Consider the following 20,543-nt stretch of genomic DNA (forward strand, 5'->3'; position numbering starts at 1 on the left):
GTACTTTGCCAGCCACGCTTGTTTCTCCGCGTCTGCTCCAGAAGCTCCTGGGTTTACCATCTGCACCGAGCGTGTTGGACTGACACTGTCAGGGATGTAGGCGCATGTGTAGCCGTGCGGGATCTCCTTGGGTGGCTCGGTGAGGAATTTGCCTTCTCTAGGATCGCCGCTGATCTTATGGACGACGTAGATCGGCGAGTTTTGTGGTCTTGGGGCCACAAACGAGAACGGCAGCACCGGTCTAGAATGCAACGTAGCTTCCTCTGTGTGACTCCCTAGGGTCGGCCCCGATGGAGAGTACTGGTTCTTGATTATCTCCTGGATGACGCGATGCGCCATGCGCTCAAGCTCGTTCATCAGGCTCTGAGAGTGCCGATGAAGTGCATGGGCCACCATGTAGTTCATCCCTGGTGCGCTCCTCTGATGGTACAGACAAGTCCACGTTGTCGAGAGCGCCTTCAGGCGAGAACCCCTTCCACCTGATGCCATGGTTGCGGGTCCTCTCAAAAGAGCCGATGAGATCGGCTTCCAACAGAGCTTTGATCTCATCATACTTCTTCTTGTGTTCAGAAGAGGGCTCTTCATACTTGACGGGCTTGGGAACGGGTTCTTGCTCTTGAGCCCCAATCATCTCTACGATGGGCGTTGCTGTTGACGAGTGTCCCACCGAGCGTGCCAGAATGTGTTGTCAGTCGAAACCCACCGGCGAGCAGCGACGGGCAACACGAAGAGCCGGGAGGTTGCTGGGGCGCTGGCAGGCACTGCTCCCTCGTCGACGGCCTGCAATTCTGTCACGCGCCCGGAGGATGTGTGAAAGCCGGGTGTGCCACCTGACCTATACCCGATCAGGAAGGTGCGGACGTGCTTGCGATGATTGACCTGCACACACAAACACGTGGAAACGTAAGTCCGAGCCGTGGTCGGCTCCCCGGGACGACTCTTGCATCGGCTTTAACGAGCTGATCGAGTCCCGGTGTCAGATGGGATCTGATTGTATCCAGATATTGATGATTAAAGCAAATAACTAAAAGACTGCTTCAATTAAATCTAATTAATCTAATCCACGACGGTAAATGCTTCACTGCTAGATCGGAACATCCTACACGTGACTAGGCCTAATAAACGTAACAGATAACTAAACCATAACCAATACAGAGGCCTAAGAACTAGCAAGAGCCGATTCCCGGATCAATTCCCTGTTAAGACTAAAGCAAAGCATCTAAGACGCCACCGGATCGTCCAACCCGTTTGCAAGGCCCAACCTAGCAGATATTACGCCAACTCTTAAGAACAAGAGCAAACCATAACAGATCAGATCTACTAAACATAAAAGAAGCAGGGTGTTGCCTCTGTGCAACTAATTCTATGCGATAAGAACTAGCATAAGATTGAAACGTGATAGCACATAGACAACATGATATTCGTAGATGATAAGCAACGAAGCACAACAGATCTACTAAAAGCCATGCTACGAACATCAAGATAACTAGCATTACTCGCCATAAAAAACGCTTCAGTACGAGTAATACCAAGGTAAAAGCAAGAACAACGCTGCCCTGATCGCGAAGAGCGATCAGGGCAGCATGGCGCTTACTTGGATGAAACCCTAGTATTAGGGGTGGCGATGCGCCGAGAGTTGTTGTTTTCGAGACGTGATGACGCTCTCCTTTACGAATAACAAAGGATACATATTTATAGTCCGGAGACTTGGGAAACAATCTAAAATAATCTTGTCCCGATCGGACTCTATCTCTAATCTTGAACTAAATCTAAAGATAGATGGCCCATGTGGCCCAGATGCTCACGCAGGAGCCGATTTACAAGTCTTCTTCAGTCTTCTGCTTTAAGCCCATCTTGATTTCGGCCCATAAATTAATCTTGTTAATTTATGGCGATAACAACTTGATAGCCAAATGGGGCTCAACCATGTGTTTTTATGTTGCTGGACGTGCTTTTTTAAGAGTAATATGAGCTGTTTAATGGGCAGGGGTATAACTGTCCTCATTCATGTGTTATGTGATCTATTTGAGGTGGAAATGATATTATATTGGTCATAGTGTGTTCCAGCAAATGTACACAGATTTGTAATGGTTCACAGCAAAGACAGATTTTTTTAGTGGCCTGTGGCAAAAGCCACACTTTAACGGTGTCCAGGGGCTAATTTTCCTAAAAGCAAATTGAACCGCCGAGCTCAGGACGACCAATAATTTGGAAAAAGTGGAGGCAGCCAGAATGACGAATAAAATGGGATAGAAGGAGTAACTCCTATCCTTCCCCTCCCCACCCGCACCCCCAGTGTTCGTGTAGTTTTATCTTTTGTGTGGTAGTGTAAGTTAGCTTTTTCAAATTGGTATCATGTGTGGTGCTATAGTTATATTTCCTTTTTTTTGAGTCGGCATGTAGTCATTTCTTGATAATAATATTTTCTATATAGTGCTTCCACTCTTCCAGAGTGTAATGTCTCAATTAACTTTAAGATAGCTCTCCAGATGTGCCAAGTTCGGCTAGCGTTGATATGTACATCTGTGTCTCATTTTTAACATCCATCTCCCACACATGTTTTATTAATTTGTACTATTTTATTGCTTGGGTTCTCAGGTCTTAAGTTTGAGATTGGGGTTTAGCTCCTTATTCCCAAGGCAAGTATCCCAAGGCCAAATGCTATAAGAGCAACATGAGGCGGTTGGTCAAAAGTGTAACTAGGGATGACAACGGTGGGTACGGATTTCGGGTATCCATCAGGTATATTAATAATAGTGTAAATAACTTATCATTTGGTTGTATAGACTAGCGCATTAGTAATAAAATAGAGAACTAAACTGATCATCTTGCACCTTTTTTTTCTTATCTTCAGCATCTATTTTGTAGTTGTAAGAAAATAAATATGATCAATTCTAATTAAGTATTTCATCTAGAAAAATGCAACAATGATCATACACTTCACTATAAATAATAAGCAAAAAGTAAATATTATTTTCACACCTATTAGTTCATATAATATCATTATTCATCAATGTAGTTCATACAATCACAAGAAAATGAGACATAAAATTTACGAATGATATGAGTTCACTATATCATTTAATGTATTTCGGGTACCCGCCAGGTACCTACAGGTAAAAGTTTTTACCCGCACTCTACCTGCGGGTAGAAAATTCTATTCCCATACTCATACGCATGGGTAAAATTTTGTATCCATATCCTCACCCGTCGGGTCGTGTACCCGCACCAGTGGGTAGAATTGTCATCTCTAAGTGTAACAGTGTAAGAAGTTCTACTACGTAAAACTGGGTAAAAGACAAGTAAAGCCCAAACAACATTGCAGATTTCTCGAAGTCTCTGAGCCCACAGAACTTATGGCCCACAGGCCACAGTCTGTTTCGGCAAAGGCCCTCATATATTTTCGCAAGCCCCTTTATGAGGCCCGCTAGCCCGCTACCATACCACCACACTGCTCCTCTCTTTCAGAGAAAATATCGGAGGAAAGAGGAGAGAAAAATTTGAGCCGCTCCAACTCCAAAGTCTGACGACCTGAATACCCCGACCATCACCGGCCACCGGCGCCGCCTCCACGCAGCCGTTTCCCGCCCAAATCTCCACCGCCGCCCAAATGTCGGAGGAGGATGAGAAGAAGAAGGAGGATGCCCAGCTGAGTGCGCTTGCGGGCTTCCTCCACGAAACCTACTCCGACAGCATTCACAGCATCCTCCTCGACGACGATCCCTCGAAGCTTCCATTTCCCGCTCGTTATTGAGTGCGTCCTCCTCCCGACCCGCTCCTCCCGTCCTCCTCCTCCTCCGACTCCGAACCCTAAGCCCATCTCCTCTCGCAGATTCGCGGAACTTATGGACATCGACCCCAAGTTCGCCGGGAAACTCTACTCCTGTCCCGGCGAGTACCTTCCCTTCCTCGACAAGGCCGCTAAACGGGTCAAGGTCAGCGAACCCGCCGGGCGTACGTCCACCTCCTACTGCATGCCCCCCCCCCCACTCAATTCTTAAACCTCCGCCTTGCAGGATGCGATGCTCGAGGAATTGGGTGATTTGAAAGACGCAGTACGGAAGAAGCCCGTGCGCGTACGTATCGACGTCTCTGGATCACCGCTAGAATTCCCTGGTGCGTACCTGTGCAGCTCCTGTGTGCGTTCGAATGCCTTTGTGGTGATTTGGTCGCGTCGTTTGGCGGATCATCCCACCAGAATCATGATTTGGTGGTGATGGAGGTGTTTTGCAGAGGCGTCCCCGAGTATTGGGAAGGTGAGGGTGAAGCACATGAGGAAATTGATTACTCTGAAGGGAACTGTGATAAGATCAGGCGGAGTCAAGATGATTGAGTATGAAAGGGACTACATGTGCAGGAAGTGCCAGCACAGGTTTGTGATGCATATTTCAGGACTTGTGTAGTATGTGCACTAGTACGAGCTGGTGAAGCATCACCATGAATTCTGTATCAGTGCAGCTCTGTTATTTCTGATGCTGGCATACTGATTAAGCTGGTTCGGTAGAAGTTCCTCTTAAAAAGAAGAGAGAAAGACTTCCAAAGACTAAAGTACAGTTTCATATTTCTATTTGAGCTGGCAAGATTATTTCGTCGCCTGTTTACATTGTTGGTAACACTATCCCATTTCGGTTACTAAACCTCTAAGCCAAATGCACCCTGAGCATGTTGAGTCACTCTGCATTCTTCATTGCTTAAGCATCTCCCACAAGGGCATACAGTATGATTGTTTGAGAAGCATGCCATCTTTAAAGCATTATGCAGGCTTAGCACTATTTGGTGAGATTCATTCAGAGTTCAAAACAGTTTGTTGATTGCCCTGAAAGTTAAGATGAACTTCCAGATGATAATTTTGTTGGTTGACATATGACGAAAAAATAATCGTGACCTCATCATTTCTCCTTAGAAGTATTGTTGAACATTATGATCATACATTCATACACTGGACAGACAATTTATAGCTTTCTGTACCATGAACAGATTCCCGGTTTGTCCTGAGCTGGAGGCTGGGAATCGCATAAAGCTTCCTGCATTGTGCCCATCAAAGGTATTTGACTTGGTTAGTAGATTTGGTGTTGTTTTACCCTGGTTCTACATATATTTTTCAACATTTGGTGAACACTTGCCTGTGATAGATGTACTATTTTTCTTCCCTTTTACGTTTTGCAATTGGCTAAACCTTGGTTGAACTGCTGTGGAAGTTGCTACTGATAATTTTGCTGTCCATCTAGAGTTCAAGAGGCTGTGGAAGTGCTTCTTTCCAGGTCATTGAAGGTACTACAATGTGCCGTGATTACCAAGAAATCAAAATTCAAGAAAACGTACAACTTCTGGGTGTTGGATCTATACCCCGTTCGATGCCGGTAATTTTGATGGATGACCTTGTTGATAGCATTAAACCTGGAGGTAAGCAGCCTCTTTGTGCTTTATCCACAAGATTATGTGGTACTACTAATACTAATCTTTTGCCCCACATGTGCTCTGTCATTATCCTGCATTCCTTTTTTTAAAAAAAACATTTTGAAATTCCCAGTTGTGCTTGAAAAAGTCAGAACCTCGACATTCCTGGGAGCAGCTTGACCAGTTAACTTTATAACGTTTTAATGTTGATTTCTTGTTATTTCCAAGATGAAGAGTCAAGCGAGGAATATGTTGTATTCATTTGCATGAGTTGCAAGTTAATAGTCATCCATTGTTGCCTTGTTGGTTTAACTTGCTGTTCTATTATATTTAGCCATATTTGTTCTTTCTTCAGATGATGTTATTATTACGGGCATATTATCTGCCAAATGGTCTCCTGATATTAAGGATGTGCGATCCAACCTTGATCCTATCCTGCTTGCCAATTATGTGAGGTAATTTGGTATAATTTGATCATTCAGCAAGCTTCAGGCCTTGTTTAGATGCATAAACTTTTGGATGTAAAACACTGTAGCACTTTCGTTTGTATTTGATAATTATTGTCCTACCATAGATTAACTAGGCTCAAAAGATTCGTCTCGCAAATTATAGACAAACTGTGTAATTAGTTATTTTGTTTAGCTACATTTAATACTTCATGCATGCGTTTAAAGATTCGATGTGATGGGGAATCTTGTAAAGTTTTGGAATTTTGAAGGCATCTAAACAAGGGCTCAGTTCTACTAATTTTGAATCTCTTGATCACTAGAGTGATAATCATCTTTTTAGCAATGCGATTAGCTAAATTTCTTGTTCTTTAAAGTATTTCATTGCATAGTATGCTCGCTAAGAATCTTGGAGGGGCTTGTTCATGCACCTAGATCAATCCGGTGATACCAGCCAAGCTCTATCATGATGATTATAGCTGAAATTTGTTCTTGTTTTTCCTATATCTGGTCCGTATGCACCAACTATACTTTGTCTACAGTCTATAAGCTGATTCATTCACTAGTTTTGCTTCAGTCACTGCACTGTAGTTTTCTTTTATCATCTACTGAAGTAGTCAGATCAGAATCTGATGTCATTAGAGGTAGCCATATGTTTAGACTTAGAAGTTGGCAGCTAATTTTGTTTGTCCAATGGTTTGTTGTTTCTGGATCTTCAAGTCTAAACAATGTAAGTTACTGTCATTCATGATTCATTCTTATGTTTATGGATGACTATTTGCATGCAGGAGAACAAATGAGCTGAAATCTGATTTAGACATTCCTCCGGAAACTGAAGAGGAGTTTAAGCATTTCTGGGAAGAATACAGGCTTACTCCACTAAAAGGTGCTTTTCTGGTTTGTCTGTGCATAGGTGTTTTCAAGACTGGCCTAAACACCAATGTTCTACCCTTTAAGCATATACAATGCATTGCATTTTCCAATTACTTTGTGAATTGGGAATCTTCTGGTGGAAAGTTCACTCCTATCAATGACAGCTGTAAAAATCCTGATCGTGTTGGAGGACACCGAACTTGTCCACTGTGTGTAAATAGGTCAGAGAACTTTAAAATGGAACTGATCCATCATGAAACTTATTAAGTGGATCACCCTAGGCCCTAGGGCCTAGGTCACATGGAGATCACATTTAGCGCAACCTTGGTAATGGATTCACATTAAAGTGTTGGGACAATAGTTTATGATCTCTGCATTGAATCCCCTGCATTCTGATCAACTTATAACTCATGTCTTGATACATCAACTCATCTATTAGACATTAGGGCTTTCACGACTAAGGCGTTGTGAGAGCTTTGGTGATCAGTGACTCACGCAAGGAACACCGGGATGAGTGTGTGACTGTGTAGATTAGTTCTGGAGACACCATGACACTGATTTGGTTCAGGAGCGTGCCACATGGAGGTGACAGTGTGCCATCAGGGATCGTTGCATGGCTTGGGTGGACCCTGCTGGTGTATGCTGACTGTACGTTAAAAATCCTGTGGGTTTTGAGTTCTGCTGTCCGAACTAACTATAGACGGTTTGTGAGCAAAGAATAAGAACGGAAGACCATCACACAGTTCCTGCAGGCGTGCAAATGGGAGAGGAGATTGATTTCTCTTGGCATTAAGATTGATTTCTTTATCCAACCAGTGTTCAGCCATAGGTTTTAGTCAATGTACAAGCACAGTGTCATCTACTCATCTACATGCATCGCACCAGGTAGCATCCTGACAAGGACCAGGTGGCTGCACAATATGAACTGGGCTGCCATGTTTTCAGTGGAGCACTGTCACAAGGTGTGCAGCGCTACATCACATTCTCTTGTGATACTGTATAGTGTGCATGTTAGCATGTAATAGATGGGTTGGCACATCGGTGACCTGAGAGGCTTAGACAACCCATTAGAAAGTTCAGTGATGAACTAATCCAATTCCAAAGAATGGTGACCTGTTTGCGCATACAAGACAAGTTTGGTGACCGCTATTGCCTAATGAGATTTACTCTTTTGTTGTAGTCTTATTTGTGAGGTTGTTATCTTAGGCCGGGGATAAATATTGTAGTTTAGCCGTTTAGGGGTTGGAGCGATTGACAGATGAAAGGGAAGGGACTTTAGGGTGAGATGGGACTGTACATTGGGGCAACTAGAAAATTTGGGTACGAAAAGACTAATCATTCTTTGCTTAATGATAACAGCCAGCCAGGTACACCTTATTTCATTGATGGGTTTGTCTCTGAAGAAAATATCTCTAAATCAACATGCCTATTTTCTTTACCTAATGTGTAAATTAATATATGTTGCTGCTGCAGCAGCAGCCAAGTGAAATTCAGTTAACATGGCTGCTGCAACAGTACCTCAAGTGTAATGTTCAGGTCAACATTACTGCTGCGTTAACAACTTCTTCATTCACCTTTCAAGTTTCAAGACATGTGATCAGCCATGCTTGACTTTTGTGTAGTGGTGATCAGCCATGGATGTATTCCTCCAACCCTAGAAGGGTGGCTATATATAATTCATATACATGGGCCAATAGATGGGCCTCTATACACATGGGCTCAATATACACCAACACCCCCCCGGCAGTCTGAACTACCGGCACAGCGGTGTTCAAGACTGGACAACAAGAAAGCCAACACCCCCCCCACAGTCTGAACAACCGGCGCAGCGGTGTTCAAGACTGGACAAGAAGAGAGTACAAAGAGAGTACAAATGGCTAATTGTCGGTGTCCCGACCCGGGGGCCTGGATCCCAACTAGTAAATGCAGAGTGTTTCCTCGTCCCAAATGATGATGCAAGAGGAAACTCAGTAACGCACGGTTTATCCTGGTTCCGGCCGCAGGGCCGTACGTCCAGCAAAGGGGGTGTGCGAGGGCACTGTATTATCTTGCACCCGGAGGGCTTGTAGTAGGGGATACAAGCGAGGCGAGAAAGGGAGGAAGGCTCCCAAGTCTCTGCTAGAAGAGGGGTTGAACGTGACGAATAGGGATGCCGGAGCGCAAGTGATGATGGATCACCTCTGGGAGCGTCCCGTCTAAAGGAAGCTCGGCTCCTTTTATAGTCACAAGGAGGGACGGCGTGCATGAGTAGGGGAGCGTGGAAGTCGTCGTTTTCCCCCGAATTGCGGGGGTACAGTGGCCGGATACTGTAGAAAGTATACTGTAGGGCATGGCGTCAGGCGTGGCAGTTGTCCTGGATATCGTCCTTGGTCCTGCGGAGATCGCGCCGGCATCCTGCCAACCCTTGCAGGCGGCGTGGTCGTCGTTGGTGTATGGTCTTCTATATACGGCTCGGTGGCGTTCTGTGGGCCCTGTAGGCCAGGGTCCAGCATGCACCTGCGGTAGCAGGGCATGCGGCAGTCCCGGACCCCCTGGTCGGAGTGTGGGCGTGCACACTAGGAGGTCCGGGAGACACGTGGAGGCCCTGGTCCCCTCAAGGGGGGAGGTCCGGGACTCCGTCCGTGCGTGCTGAGCGCCCCTCTCTGGAGGGGCACGTGACGTCGCCGGACCCCTTCCCGAGCAGGAGGTTGGTCCGGACGGTCGGGGTAGGCAGAATAGTAATTGGAACAGTGCCGGGCGCGTCCCGTCCCACGTCGCAGGTCCCACAGTGCTGCCACAACATTCGGGGTGGCGGAGCAGTGACTGAAGTCAGCGGATGGGACTCCGGTCACATCCACTGTGGGAATGGCGGCCCGACGCCGCCTGTCCTGGGAGCCGTGGAGGAGTGGCTGGCATTTAATGCTTTCGTACGACGGGCGGGTGAGTGGCAGGGCCGTTTGTCCCTTATGCCGAGAGGTGGCCTCGAGCGAGGCGGAGGTGAGTCGCATGCTCGAGGGTAGGTTCGCTACCCTCGAGCGAGGCGGAGGTGCGTTGCTTGCTCGACGGTAGTTCCGCTGCCCTCGAGCGAGGTGGAGATGCAGGGCGCAGTCGAGGGTCTCGATAGGAGCCCTCGAGCGAGGCGGAGATCGTCCTGCGGACCCGAGAGGGGTGCGAATGGGCCGCATGCTGGGCTTCGTTGAGTCCTTTCCTTTCTTTCAGATTGGGAGGAGGCCGTGGGCCTTCGTGGGCCCAGTTGTCTTAACATGTGTTTGCGTTTTAAAGCGATCTTATACCCCGATTAGGGTGTCCCTAATCGTGGTACCCGACAGTAGCCCCCGAGGCTTTGGTCGAGTCAAAGGATTCGACGAAAGGGTGATTCGGCGATTTCCCCCTTGACGTGATCAGTCAATGCCGTGCACCCGCCAGACGCGCCTGAGCGCCAGCCCGGCGGATGTGACAACACGCCGGTCGGGGTAGTGCGCCCGCGGGAGGAGTACTTCGAGGCGCGCGCCTCTTTGTTTGTTTGTTTCAAGGACAAAACGTGTCCGCGCGCTGAGGAGGGCCAGGGCGACGATGGCGCCCGCTGCTTGGCAGCTGGTGCTTTTATCGCGCTGTCCCGCGCGTGGGGCCTTGGCCCCGGCCTTCCTGGTTGCTTTGCGGCGCGCCGTTCGAGGGCAGTCGGCCTGAGCCGATGCTGCACCGCTTAGCATCCAGGGGCTCAGCTTCGCTTTTATTTCGTTCGGTCGCGTCTCGGTGCGGTGATCGAAGACATCTTTCTTTCGTGGAGGGTCGCGTCGTCACGAGCAGTCCAAGCCCTTGCCCATTGACAGGCCTGAAGCTTGGAGCCCGACGCAGCTATAAATAGGGGTCGTGGGGTTCCCTTTCCTCTCCAACCTTTCAACTCTTTCTTCTAGCATTGCCTAAATCTTGTAATGTTTTCCTTTGCCTTTCGTGACCGGCCCCCAGATGGGGTGGCCTAGCTCTTTTAGGCCTTGGCGCTAGAAGAATGCTTGCGAGCGGTGGGGGAAGACCGGAGTGGGCGTGCGTACCATCCCTCAGCTTAAGTGGGATCCGCAGAAGAGCATTGGGCCCGTGGGGTCCTGCTCCTGCGATGTCCCCTAGCCTGAAGGGGGATGGAGACGCCTGACCGTGGCGCTGGCGCCAGATTCGGCGGCTGTTCTTCGCATCGCCCCCCTGGCAACAAGGTTGCTCTCGGGGAGACGGTTCGGAGGGCGCTGTCCGCCAGCTCGACCCCCCGCGAGGTCTTTGGTGGAGGAGACGCTAGAAGAAAGCTTGCGAGGAGAGCATCCCGCTGGACCCGTGCGGCCTGGGGGCTGCTCCTCGCATCCCTAGCAGCCTGGCCGTTGCTTCAGCCAGGGGCTCGGTGCCTTTCTTCGTCACTCGCTCCTCCCCAAGACAGGGAAAATTGCCACGTAGGTGGCAACGTGTTTGTATCTTTCGATGGCTTCGCGCCGGGAACCCTTTGTAATCTTTGTTTGCATCGAGCAATAAAGTTCCCTTTCTCCCATTCGGGAGGATGATCGAGGGTATAGGGATGCACAGAGGGTTACGGCCCTCGAATATGTGTGAAGTCTCCTTCGCGGGGGCGCGTCAGCGCACCCGCAGGTTTAGCCCCCGAGGCCTTGGAGGAGAGTTTGTGCTCGTCCAAGGGATATAAACGTTGTCCCACTGGGTTGCCTCACCGGGATGGCCGTACAGCGTCTTTTTCAGCCGGCAACGGCACTCTTTCAGCCGCCCTCGGCATTCCCATGCTGGAACAGCGACTCGGCGCTTAGCTTAACCATCAGGGGAGCGTATGTTAACAGCGGGGGATTTGGTTATACACGTGGAGCTTCACAATTGACGGTCGTCGACTTATTCGAAGGTGCGGTTTTGAACCGTGGTGTGCGCGGAGCCCCCGAGCCTAGGTCCGTGGGAAGGCGTTCAGGGGAACTCTCGACTTTGATTACGACCCTCGTCGCCCTTCCGCAGGGAGTAGGGGTGAAGCGCACCATGCTACCCATGCCCGGGCCGCGAGCTATGGCTGTTTCGGTGAGCTGTTAGCGGGTTGTTCAAGCGGACGTCCGTGCCCCGTTCGATAAGGGTCGGCTCGTGGTCCATGGACACGTCACATAAAGCGCTTGCGAGGGTTCGCTAGGCGGGGCTCGGACCCGTTCGATAGGGTTCGAGGGCTCGATGCACTCCCTCGATGGGATCCCCCTTCTAGGCACCCTCGACTGGCCTTGAACACTGCGTAGGATGTCTCGAACTCCGCGTTCGAGGGTAGCTTGTACGGCACATCCCTGCAGTCCCTGACTCTGGCGATCTGGGGAGCCTGTCGAACCCCCCGAAGGGCCAGGCTTCGAACCCCTGATCAGTGAGGCCTCGGAATGCGATTCCTTCGAGGGTAAAGGGACCCCGAAGGAATATTCCGTCTTGATTCGAAAACGACGCAGAGTCGCGAGTCGCGCGCGCGGGTCTTCCGCTGGTGGTGGGTGACGTGGCCCGATTCGTGCGGTGCGGGTGCGCCTTTTCAGGCGGCATCCTCGGGCAGACGAAGCGGCGTGGGCGGCGACGGACGGATGGGATAGCGCAACAATCGCGCCGCGCCCGCCGGTTACCGTGCCGCAGTTATTGCTGCGTGCGCGCGTGGGAGACTCCGCGGTCGTGGAGCCCAGCCGTCAGCGATAGCGAAATCTACCGCATTCAATGCGGTAGATTCGGGCTGCGGCTGCGGCTGCGCCCGTCATAGTGAATAAAAACGAAGAGAAAGGGGGTGTTTGGGCTCACCTGGCCATTTGTCTTCGTCCTACTTCGCCTTCTCTGCCCCCCTGCATCCTGAGCCCGCAGCCAAGAGCGAAAGGAGGAAGAGGAAGGAGAAAAAGAGAAAGAGCACCTTAGCCATTTCGAAGCCTTCACTCCCGCATCCCCCCTCGACTCGCAGAGATGTCGGACATCCAGGAGCCATTGCCGTGGGGGAAGTCCTCCGCCACCGTGGCGGTTCTGGAGCAGTTGGTCGCCGACCGGCTGCTACCACGTATCTCCGACTCGGGGGCGCCGGCGTGGATTTCCCCGCACCCGGACGAGACCGAGCCGAAGCCCCCGCAAGGCTACGTCGTGAGCTTCGTGCGCCTTCACGAGCGAGGCTTCGGCATCCCCGTCTGCAGGTTCATGCGTGCGTTGTGCGATTACTATGGAGCGGAGCTGCACAACTTCAGCCCCAACTCCATCTCGCAGGCGGCGGTCTTAGTTGCCGTCTGCGAGGGGTACCTTGGGATAGAGGTACACTGGGATCTCTGGATCCACCTGTTCCGCGGCGAACTCTTCGTCGAGAGCGCGCGGGGCCAACCGAGGCGATTCGCGCGAGCTGGTGGCCTGACGTTCCACGTGCGTCACTCCCGGAAGAACCTCTACATCCCGAGCAGGATGACGACGAACAACGCCGGGTGGAGCCGAGGGTGGTTCTACCTTCGGAACTACCGTGGCGCGCTCTCGGCGTTCACCAACAGAGTTCTCCGGGAGCGACCGCCAAAGTGGGATTGGGGGGTGTCGCCCCCAGCACAACAAGACAAGCTCGAAGTCCTCACCGACGCGCTGGCGCATCTGGCGAGGAAGGGGTTGACTGCGGCGGCCGTAATCGCAAACTTCCACCGGCAGAGGGTGATCCCTCTTGTGGAAAGGGCCCTGCCGATCTTCCAGCTCACCCCCGGGAGCCAGGCGGAGGGCTCGAGGACTTCGTTCAAGCTGCTCTCCCGTACCACCGCCGCCCGGAGGGCAAAGTACGCGGTGGCGGAGTTCCCCCAAAATCTCGAGGATCTCTGGAGGATCAAGATGCGCCCCGAGACGGGGTACATCTCTTTGGTAAGTTTTGATTTCGAATCCTGCTGTGTCTTGTGTAGCCCCTTTTCCTGACTCTAACTCGGGTATGCTTTGCAGGGGTTGAGGTGCGGCACCTTGAAGCCCCCGATCCCGGAAGAACGCCAAATCAACCGTCTCCACGCGGAGAAGATGAAAAGGCGGAAGGATGAGGCGGAGGCAAAGGTCGAGAGGAAGAGGAAGCGGAAGGCGAGGCATGACAAGGCGTGCAAGGTTGCACGCTCGGAGGGGAAGCCGCGGCCTGCCGCGCCTGAGTCCACGAACGAGGAGGAGGAGGAGGCCTCGGATGCCGAGGATAATGCTCTGGGGGGCGACGGGACGGCAGCGGGTGCGAGCCCCCCGCCGGCCTACCAGTGGGAGGATGACGAGGGGGCGCCGGCGGCGCCGGAAGAGACAAGGGCCATGGCAGAGTCATCAGCGCGCCCCCCCCTCGAGGGTGCGGAGCGGGAGTCATCCCCTCCGGCAGCCGGCGAGGAGACGCCCGCGCCCCAGGTGCTGATCCGTGGTGACGAGGCTGCGGCGGGCGCGGAGTCGTCCGTGCTGGCAGCCTCGAGTCACCAAGTCGACACGAGGGGTGCGCCCTCGGGACAGTCTTCGAGGGGCAGTGCGGTACCGCGGGCCCGAAGAAGCGCCACGAGGAAGAGGAGTATGAGTGCTCGATCCGGGTATATAAACTTTGGGTTTTGTTTCTGTTGTGTGTTTGATCGATTTCTCGATCCTGTTGTCCTCAACCTCTGTTTCTCGATTTCCAGCCCCGGGGCCGTCGCCAAGTATGCGGTGCAGCTTGCCCCAGCTAAGTCCCTCAAGACCGGGGCACGCAGCACACCGCACACGGCGTCGCAGCCCCTGCCTGCCGTGGACCTCGTGGCGGCGGCCGAGAAGCTACGAGAGGCCATGGCTCGAGGGGCCCAGGCGGCCCAGCAAGCTCGGGCACAGGGGCAGGCGGGCGACGCCGACCAGAGCGGTGCTGAAGCAGCCGCTCAGGCTGACGACTGCGAGGAGACCGGCCGGGGCGGCGCGGACGGCGCCGCCCAGGCATTTATTGAAGTTGAGGCCGGCGGGGGCGGCGCGTCTTGCGCCGCCCGGCCGGTTACAGAAGGAGAAGCTGGTGGGGGGGCGCAGGAGCGCCCCGCCGACCATGTGGAGGAGGAGGCCCTCGTCCTCGAGCCCCCGAGGGCTGAGGTCGAGGGTGTTGCCGAGGAAGAGACGGCGCTAGGGGCGCCAGGGGTGGAAGGAGCCCCCGTCTCGGAGCCCACCGAGGGTATCGTCGCGGTGGTGCCGGCGCCAACGGCGCAAGGGAGCGTGGTGGCGGTGGTGGAGCTGCCGGACAGCAGCGAGGAATACGGGGACTCGATGGACATCGACCCCGCTGCTGCGGCAAGCGCCGCCGCGCACATCGCCGTGTTCGCATCGGCCGGCGCAGATGTGCTCGAGGCGGGGACGTCCGAGGGGCCTCATCACGGGGCAATTGTCATGTCCGGGCTCCCCTCGGAGTTCCTCCGCAAAGAGCAAGAGGAGGAGGCCTGTAACGCACAGTTCAACGTCGGTCGCGAGATCTTGCAAGCCCTCGACCGCGCGTTCCAGCTCCATCAGGGGACGGATTACCAGGTCAGCTAGGTAAATGCTTTGCCCTGAAAATTGCTCGGATCCAATTTCGGCTTTAACATGCTTTTACCCACACCCTTTCACTTGCAGCGGCTGAGGGAAATCTCGCGCGAGAAGAGCGCTGAGATGACCCGGATGTACTCCCAGATGGGCCAGCTCAGGCAGCACAACGCCGAGCTAGTGCTCAAGAACATCGAGGCTAACACTAAGATGATGAATCTGGGAGCGCGTCAGCAGGCGCTGGAGGTGGATCTGGCGCGGGTTACCGGTGAGCGGGATGTCCAGAGGGCCGCGGCGGAGCAGAAGGCTCGGGAGGCCGAAGCGCAGGCTGCCGAGCTGTAACGCCTCCGGACATCGCTCGAGGAGAAGGCTCGGGAAGCCGAGGTGCAGAGCGCCGAGCTGCGGCGCCTCAGGACATCGCTCGAGCAGCAGGAGACAGAGCTCCTCCATAATTAGGTGACCGTGGTCGCGCTCACCGGGACCCTCCGGGAAAAGGGCGAGGACCTCGAGGAGAAGGAGGTGGCCCTCCAGAACGTGGGGACCGCCCTCAAGGAGAAGGAAAACTCCTTGTCCTCGCTCGAAGAGGCCGCCCGAGTCCAGAGGGAAGAGGCGCAGAAAAGTATCATGGGTGAGTACCTTTGAATTTTCGTTGGTTTGTTTCTTTTCGTAGTTTACATTGATTTCCTTTGTTCAGAGCTGAGGCAGAAGGTGGCGGACGAGTCCGCGGCGAAGGAAGCGGTCCACAGCACTCACGGCGGCGTAGGCGGAGTTCGCCGAGCTGGAACAAACCGCCGTGAGCGTGTGCCAAGAGCTCGAGGGGGAGGGTGCCGTCTCGGGCAGTTCGGTGATCAGCCGCCTGCGCGCGCGCTAGGCAGTCGGATTACCGAGCATGCAAAGAGCACCTTCCGCCTCGGTGTCCTGCGGGCCCTCGCCGTGGCCTCGACACACTACCTCGTGGATCTCCAGAGGGTGTCGTCGGGGTATGTCGTTCCCGATGACGCTGATGCGGGCGCCGCGTCGGTCATCATGGACGATGCGGACGCAGCCGCGGAGGAGTTCGCCACAATCCTCGCCGAGAAGCTCGAAGCAGACATCCCTCCCATCGCCGAATTCGACGCCACTGAAGACCCGCAAGGGGGGGATGGAAGCCTGGAGGAAATCTGGGCCTCGAAGCCCATGTAATAGATTAGCATTCGTTGTAATCACACTTTGTAATCATATCTTATGAATATAAGAAATTCATTTTCGTTAAAACGACTGTGTGGCCGATCGAGGCCTTGTGTGATCGAGCCTTCGTTTTCTTTACTTTATTTTCGTGTTCTCGTATGCGACTTAGATAAACTTCTGCGAGGAAATTCGCGTCCATAAGCAACGTAGGCGTGGGGGGGGGGGGGGTGAGGGGGGTGCCGTATCCCGGAGGCGTAAGCGGCCCCGCGACTCGGCCGGCCCCGTACCGTAGTCACTTACGCCTCGCGTCCGTTTTTTCCAAGGATACGAGAAGCTTAGGGGCGAGACGGAAATATTTCGGAAAAACATTGGTGATTTTTTTGGGACGTTCGGGGTTCCCCCCGTAGTAGCCCCCGAGGGAGGCTTGGCTTTGCCGAGGGTAAAGCCAGGCGTACCTCAGTGTTCGTGCGCATCCGAGCCTTTGAGGGTCCGGAAGGTTCCCAAAAATAAACAAGTAAAGCGTACTTCTTTATTATTTCGGGAAATCTAAGATGCGAGTAGAAACGATGTACAAATAGCTTAGAGTTTTAGGGATAGAAGCGACGTAGTTGTTATATGTTCCAAGCGTTGGTGAAGACTTCTCCTTTGTCGTTCGCCAATTTATACGTGCCGGGTTTGAGCACCTCGGCGACGATGTACGGGCCCTCCCATGGCGGTGAGAGCTTGTGGCGGCCCCTGCTGTCTTGTCGAAGCCTCAGCACCAAGTCCCCTTCGTTGAGGTCTCGGCGCCGGACCCTCTATGCTTGATACCTTCGTAGGGACTGCTGGTAGCGCGCGGAGTGTAGGAGTGTCACGTTTCGAGCCTCATCCACTTGATTCAGCGAGTCTTCGCGAGCTCGGTGGTTTTGTTGCTCTTGGTATGCCTTGAGCCTTGGCGACCCGTACTACAGGTCAGTGGGGAGTATGGCCTCGGCGCCACAGACGAGGAAGAACGGTGTAAAGCCCGTGGCTCTGCTTGGGGTCGTCCTCAGGCTCCAAATGACCGAGGGTAGCTCCGAGAGCCATCTTCGCCCAAATTTGTTTAGCTTGTTGAAGATTCTCGGCTTCAGCCCTTGGAGGATCATGCCATTGGCACGTTCCACTTGCCCGTTCGTCTGTGGGTGCGCCACAGCCGACCAGTCCACACGTATGTGGAAATCGTCGCAGAACGCCAGGAACTTCTTGCCTGTGAACTGGGTGCCGTTGTCGGTGATGATCGAATTCGGGACCCCGAACCTGAAGATGATGTCGGTGAAGAATAAAACTGCTTGCTCGGATTTGATCTTACCGATGGGTCGAGCCTCGATCCACTTGGAGAATTTGTCGACCGCCACCAGCAAGTGGGTGAAGCCCCCGGGCGCCTTCTGCAGCGGACCGACGAGATCCAGTCCCCACACGGCAAACGGCCATGTGATGGTGATGGTCTGCAGAGCATGGGCCGGGAGATGTGTTTTTCGAGCGTAGAACTGGCAGCCCTCGCAGGTCCGCACGACGTCGGTGGCGTCGGCGACTGCGGTGGGCCAGTAGAAACCTTGCTGAAACGCGTTAACCACGAGGGTTTGCGGCGCGGCGTGATGGCCGCAGACGCCAGCGTCAATGTCGCGGATCAGCTCCTTGCCCTCGGGGATGGGGATGCATCGCTGTAAAACTCCCGAGGGACTGCGTTTGTATAGCTCTCTGTCGATTAGAACGAAGGACTTGGCCCGCCTGGCCAGGCGCCGCGCCTGAGCGCGGTTCGAGGGTAGGACCCCTCGAATCATCCAGTCCAGGTACTGGACGCGCCAATCTTGCGAAGTGGAGGCCTCGTCGACTTCCATTGCTTCGGCCTCGTCCGCGGAGGTAGTCCCGAAGTCAATGTCTATGGGCTCGGCCTCGCCCGCCGGCGGGTTCCCGTTGGAGGGCCCGGCGGTCGAGGGGCCCGGCTCCGTTGGATCCTTGAATGCAACGGAAGGCTCGGTGATGTCGCGAGCGAAGATGTTCGGGGGAACGGTGGTCCGTCCCGACGCGATCTTGGTTAGCTCGTCGGCCGTCTTCAGTTCCGGAGGTTTGTCGACGTTGTTGTCGGCTAGGATCCGCTCCCGAGCGACGCGTCCCGCTGCCTGGGCGTGTGCACCATGCGCGGTACGCTGCTGCTCGAATGCGGTGCGCAGCTCCTGAGTTTACTGACGCTGCTCGTCAAGCTTGGCCTGAAGCTCCTTGAGCTGTGCTTGCCGCGCCGCCGAGCTTGACGAAGAAGAAGGGGCTACAGGTGGCACCACCGGTGGGTTCGCCTGCGCGTCCGCCCCGCCATTCCCGTCGTCACTCGGGGCGTTGTCGTCTTGCCCGTCCCCGAGCTGGACCATGAAGCAATTCCGGGCAGGATCGTAATCCCCCTCGCCAGAGTCTTCAGAGCAGGTGAGGCAGTAAGCCGTCGCCAGCTGGAACGAGCGGAGAGCGTCGGGGTTGCAGACCCCGGAGTAGTCCTCGGCCTCCTCGGCCGTGAAGTTATTCATGAAGAAGTTGATGTCATCGGCGATCGAGCTCGCCGTCTCGAGGTAGGATTCGTCAGGAGACGACGCGATGAGGCTGCGGATCGGCAGAAGATGATGACCCGGCAGATCCTCATACTTGGTGAAGTTAGCGATGATTGACGAGGCGCGGGCGGCAGCGTTGCGTATCCCGAAGGGGAAGGGCGACGGCGAGGTCGAGCCCCCCCTGGGAGGCACTAGTGCCGCAGCAGGTGACGGTGCCGGCACAGATGACGCCGAGGCACGTGATGACGAAACGGTGGCCCCGTTGGCCATGATGCTGAGTTGCGACATGCCAGCCTCGACCCACGTGGGGGAGCTGTGGCGTGCCGCGCGACGCTGCTCCGCGCGTGCCTGTTGCGAACGCTGGCCCGAGCGCCTGTTGCGCTGGGCTGGTGGAGTCGGAGTGACGGGGTTGTGTCTAGGCGGGAGGAGCTGCAGGAGGTAACCGTTACCGGTTGCTCTGAACTCGAGGCTCCCGAACCAGATCCCGAGTCCTGCTGGGAGCGGATCCGAGACGTCCATGGGGTATGGGTTGGATCTGCTCGCCATCCCTGAAGATCAAATGAGAACAAGAGAGAAAATATCACGCAACGCCCCTACCTGGCGCACCAACTGTCGGTGTCCCGACCCGGGGGCCTGGATCCCAACTAGTAAATGTTGCGTGTTTCCTCGTCCCAAATGATGATGCAAGAGGCAACTCAGTAACGCACGGTTTATCCTGGTTCCGGCCGCGGGGCCGTACGTCCAGCAAAGGTGGTGTGCGAGGGCACTGTATTATGTTGCACCCGGAGGGCTTGTAGTAGGGGATACAAGCGAGGCGAGAGAGGGAGGAAGGCTCCCAAGTCTCTGCTAGAAGAGGGGGTTGAACGTGGCGAATAGGGATGCCGGAGCTCAAGTGATGGATCACCTCTGGGAGCGTCCCGTCTAAAGGAAGCCCGCCTCCTCCTTTTATAGTCACAAGGAGGTGCGGCATGCATGAGTAGGGGAGCGTGGAAGTCGTCGTTTTCCCCCGAATTGCGGGGGTACAGTGGCCGGATACTGTAGAAAGTACACTGTGGGGCATGGCGTCAGACGTGGCAGTCGTCCTGGATATCGTCCTTGGTCCTGCGGAGATCGCGCCGGCGTCCTGCCAACCCTTGCAGGCGGCGTGGTCGTCGCTGGTGTATGGTCTTCTATATACGGCTCGGTGGCGTTCTGTGGGCCAGGGTCCAGCATGCACTTGCGGTAGCAGGGCATGCGGCAGTCCCGGACCCCCTGGTCGGAGTGTGAGCGTGCACACTAGGAGGTCCGGGAGACACGTGGAGGCCCTGGCCCCCTCAAGGGGGGAGGTCCGGGACTCTGTCCGTGCGTGCTGAGCGCCCCTCTCTAGAGGGGCACGTGACGTCGCCGGACCCCTTCCCGAGCAGGAGGTTGGTCCGGACGGTCGGGGTAGGCAGAATAGTAATTGGAACAGTGACGGGCGCGTCCCGTCCCACGTCGCAGGTCCCACAGTGCTGCCACAGCATTCGGGGTGGCGGAGCAGTTACTGAAGTCAGCGGATGGGACTCCGGTCACATCCACTGTGGGAATGGCGGCCCGACGCCGCCTGTCCTGGGAGCCGTGGAGGAGTGGCTGGCATTTAATGCCTTCGTACGACGGGCGGGTGAGTGGC

The 20,543-nt window shown here is 54.2% G+C and overlaps 1 protein-coding gene across 11 annotated transcripts in view; it reads left to right on the forward strand.

Annotated features, from left to right (window-relative positions):
• Positions 1-3,445: 3,445 nt before the first annotated feature.
• LOC120669525 (probable DNA helicase MCM9) overlaps positions 3,446-20,543 on the forward strand; it is a 30,648-nt gene continuing 13,550 nt past the window's right edge. For 3 of the 11 annotated variants that reach the window (XM_039949264.1, XM_039949267.1, XM_039949263.1), the window contains exons 1-8: positions 3,450-3,754; positions 3,833-3,935; positions 4,017-4,116; positions 4,234-4,372; positions 4,978-5,044; positions 5,229-5,403; positions 5,753-5,852; positions 6,632-6,729. In XM_039949264.1, coding sequence (XP_039805198.1) covers positions 3,846-3,935; positions 4,017-4,116; positions 4,234-4,372; positions 4,978-5,044; positions 5,229-5,403; positions 5,753-5,852; positions 6,632-6,729 — 769 coding nt within the window. In that variant the 5' untranslated portion in view covers positions 3,450-3,754; positions 3,833-3,845. Of the gene's footprint in view, positions 3,755-3,832; positions 3,955-4,016; positions 4,117-4,233; positions 4,373-4,977; positions 5,045-5,228; positions 5,404-5,752; positions 5,853-6,631; positions 6,730-20,543 lie in introns of those variants that run through there. The other 8 variants (XM_039949273.1, XM_039949274.1, XM_039949269.1 and 5 more) reach the window with 5 other exon arrangements.

Source organism: Panicum virgatum, chromosome 4N, assembly GCF_016808335.1.
Source record: "Panicum virgatum strain AP13 chromosome 4N, P.virgatum_v5, whole genome shotgun sequence".
In the NCBI taxonomy this organism is placed as follows: domain Eukaryota; kingdom Viridiplantae; phylum Streptophyta; class Magnoliopsida; order Poales; family Poaceae; genus Panicum; species Panicum virgatum.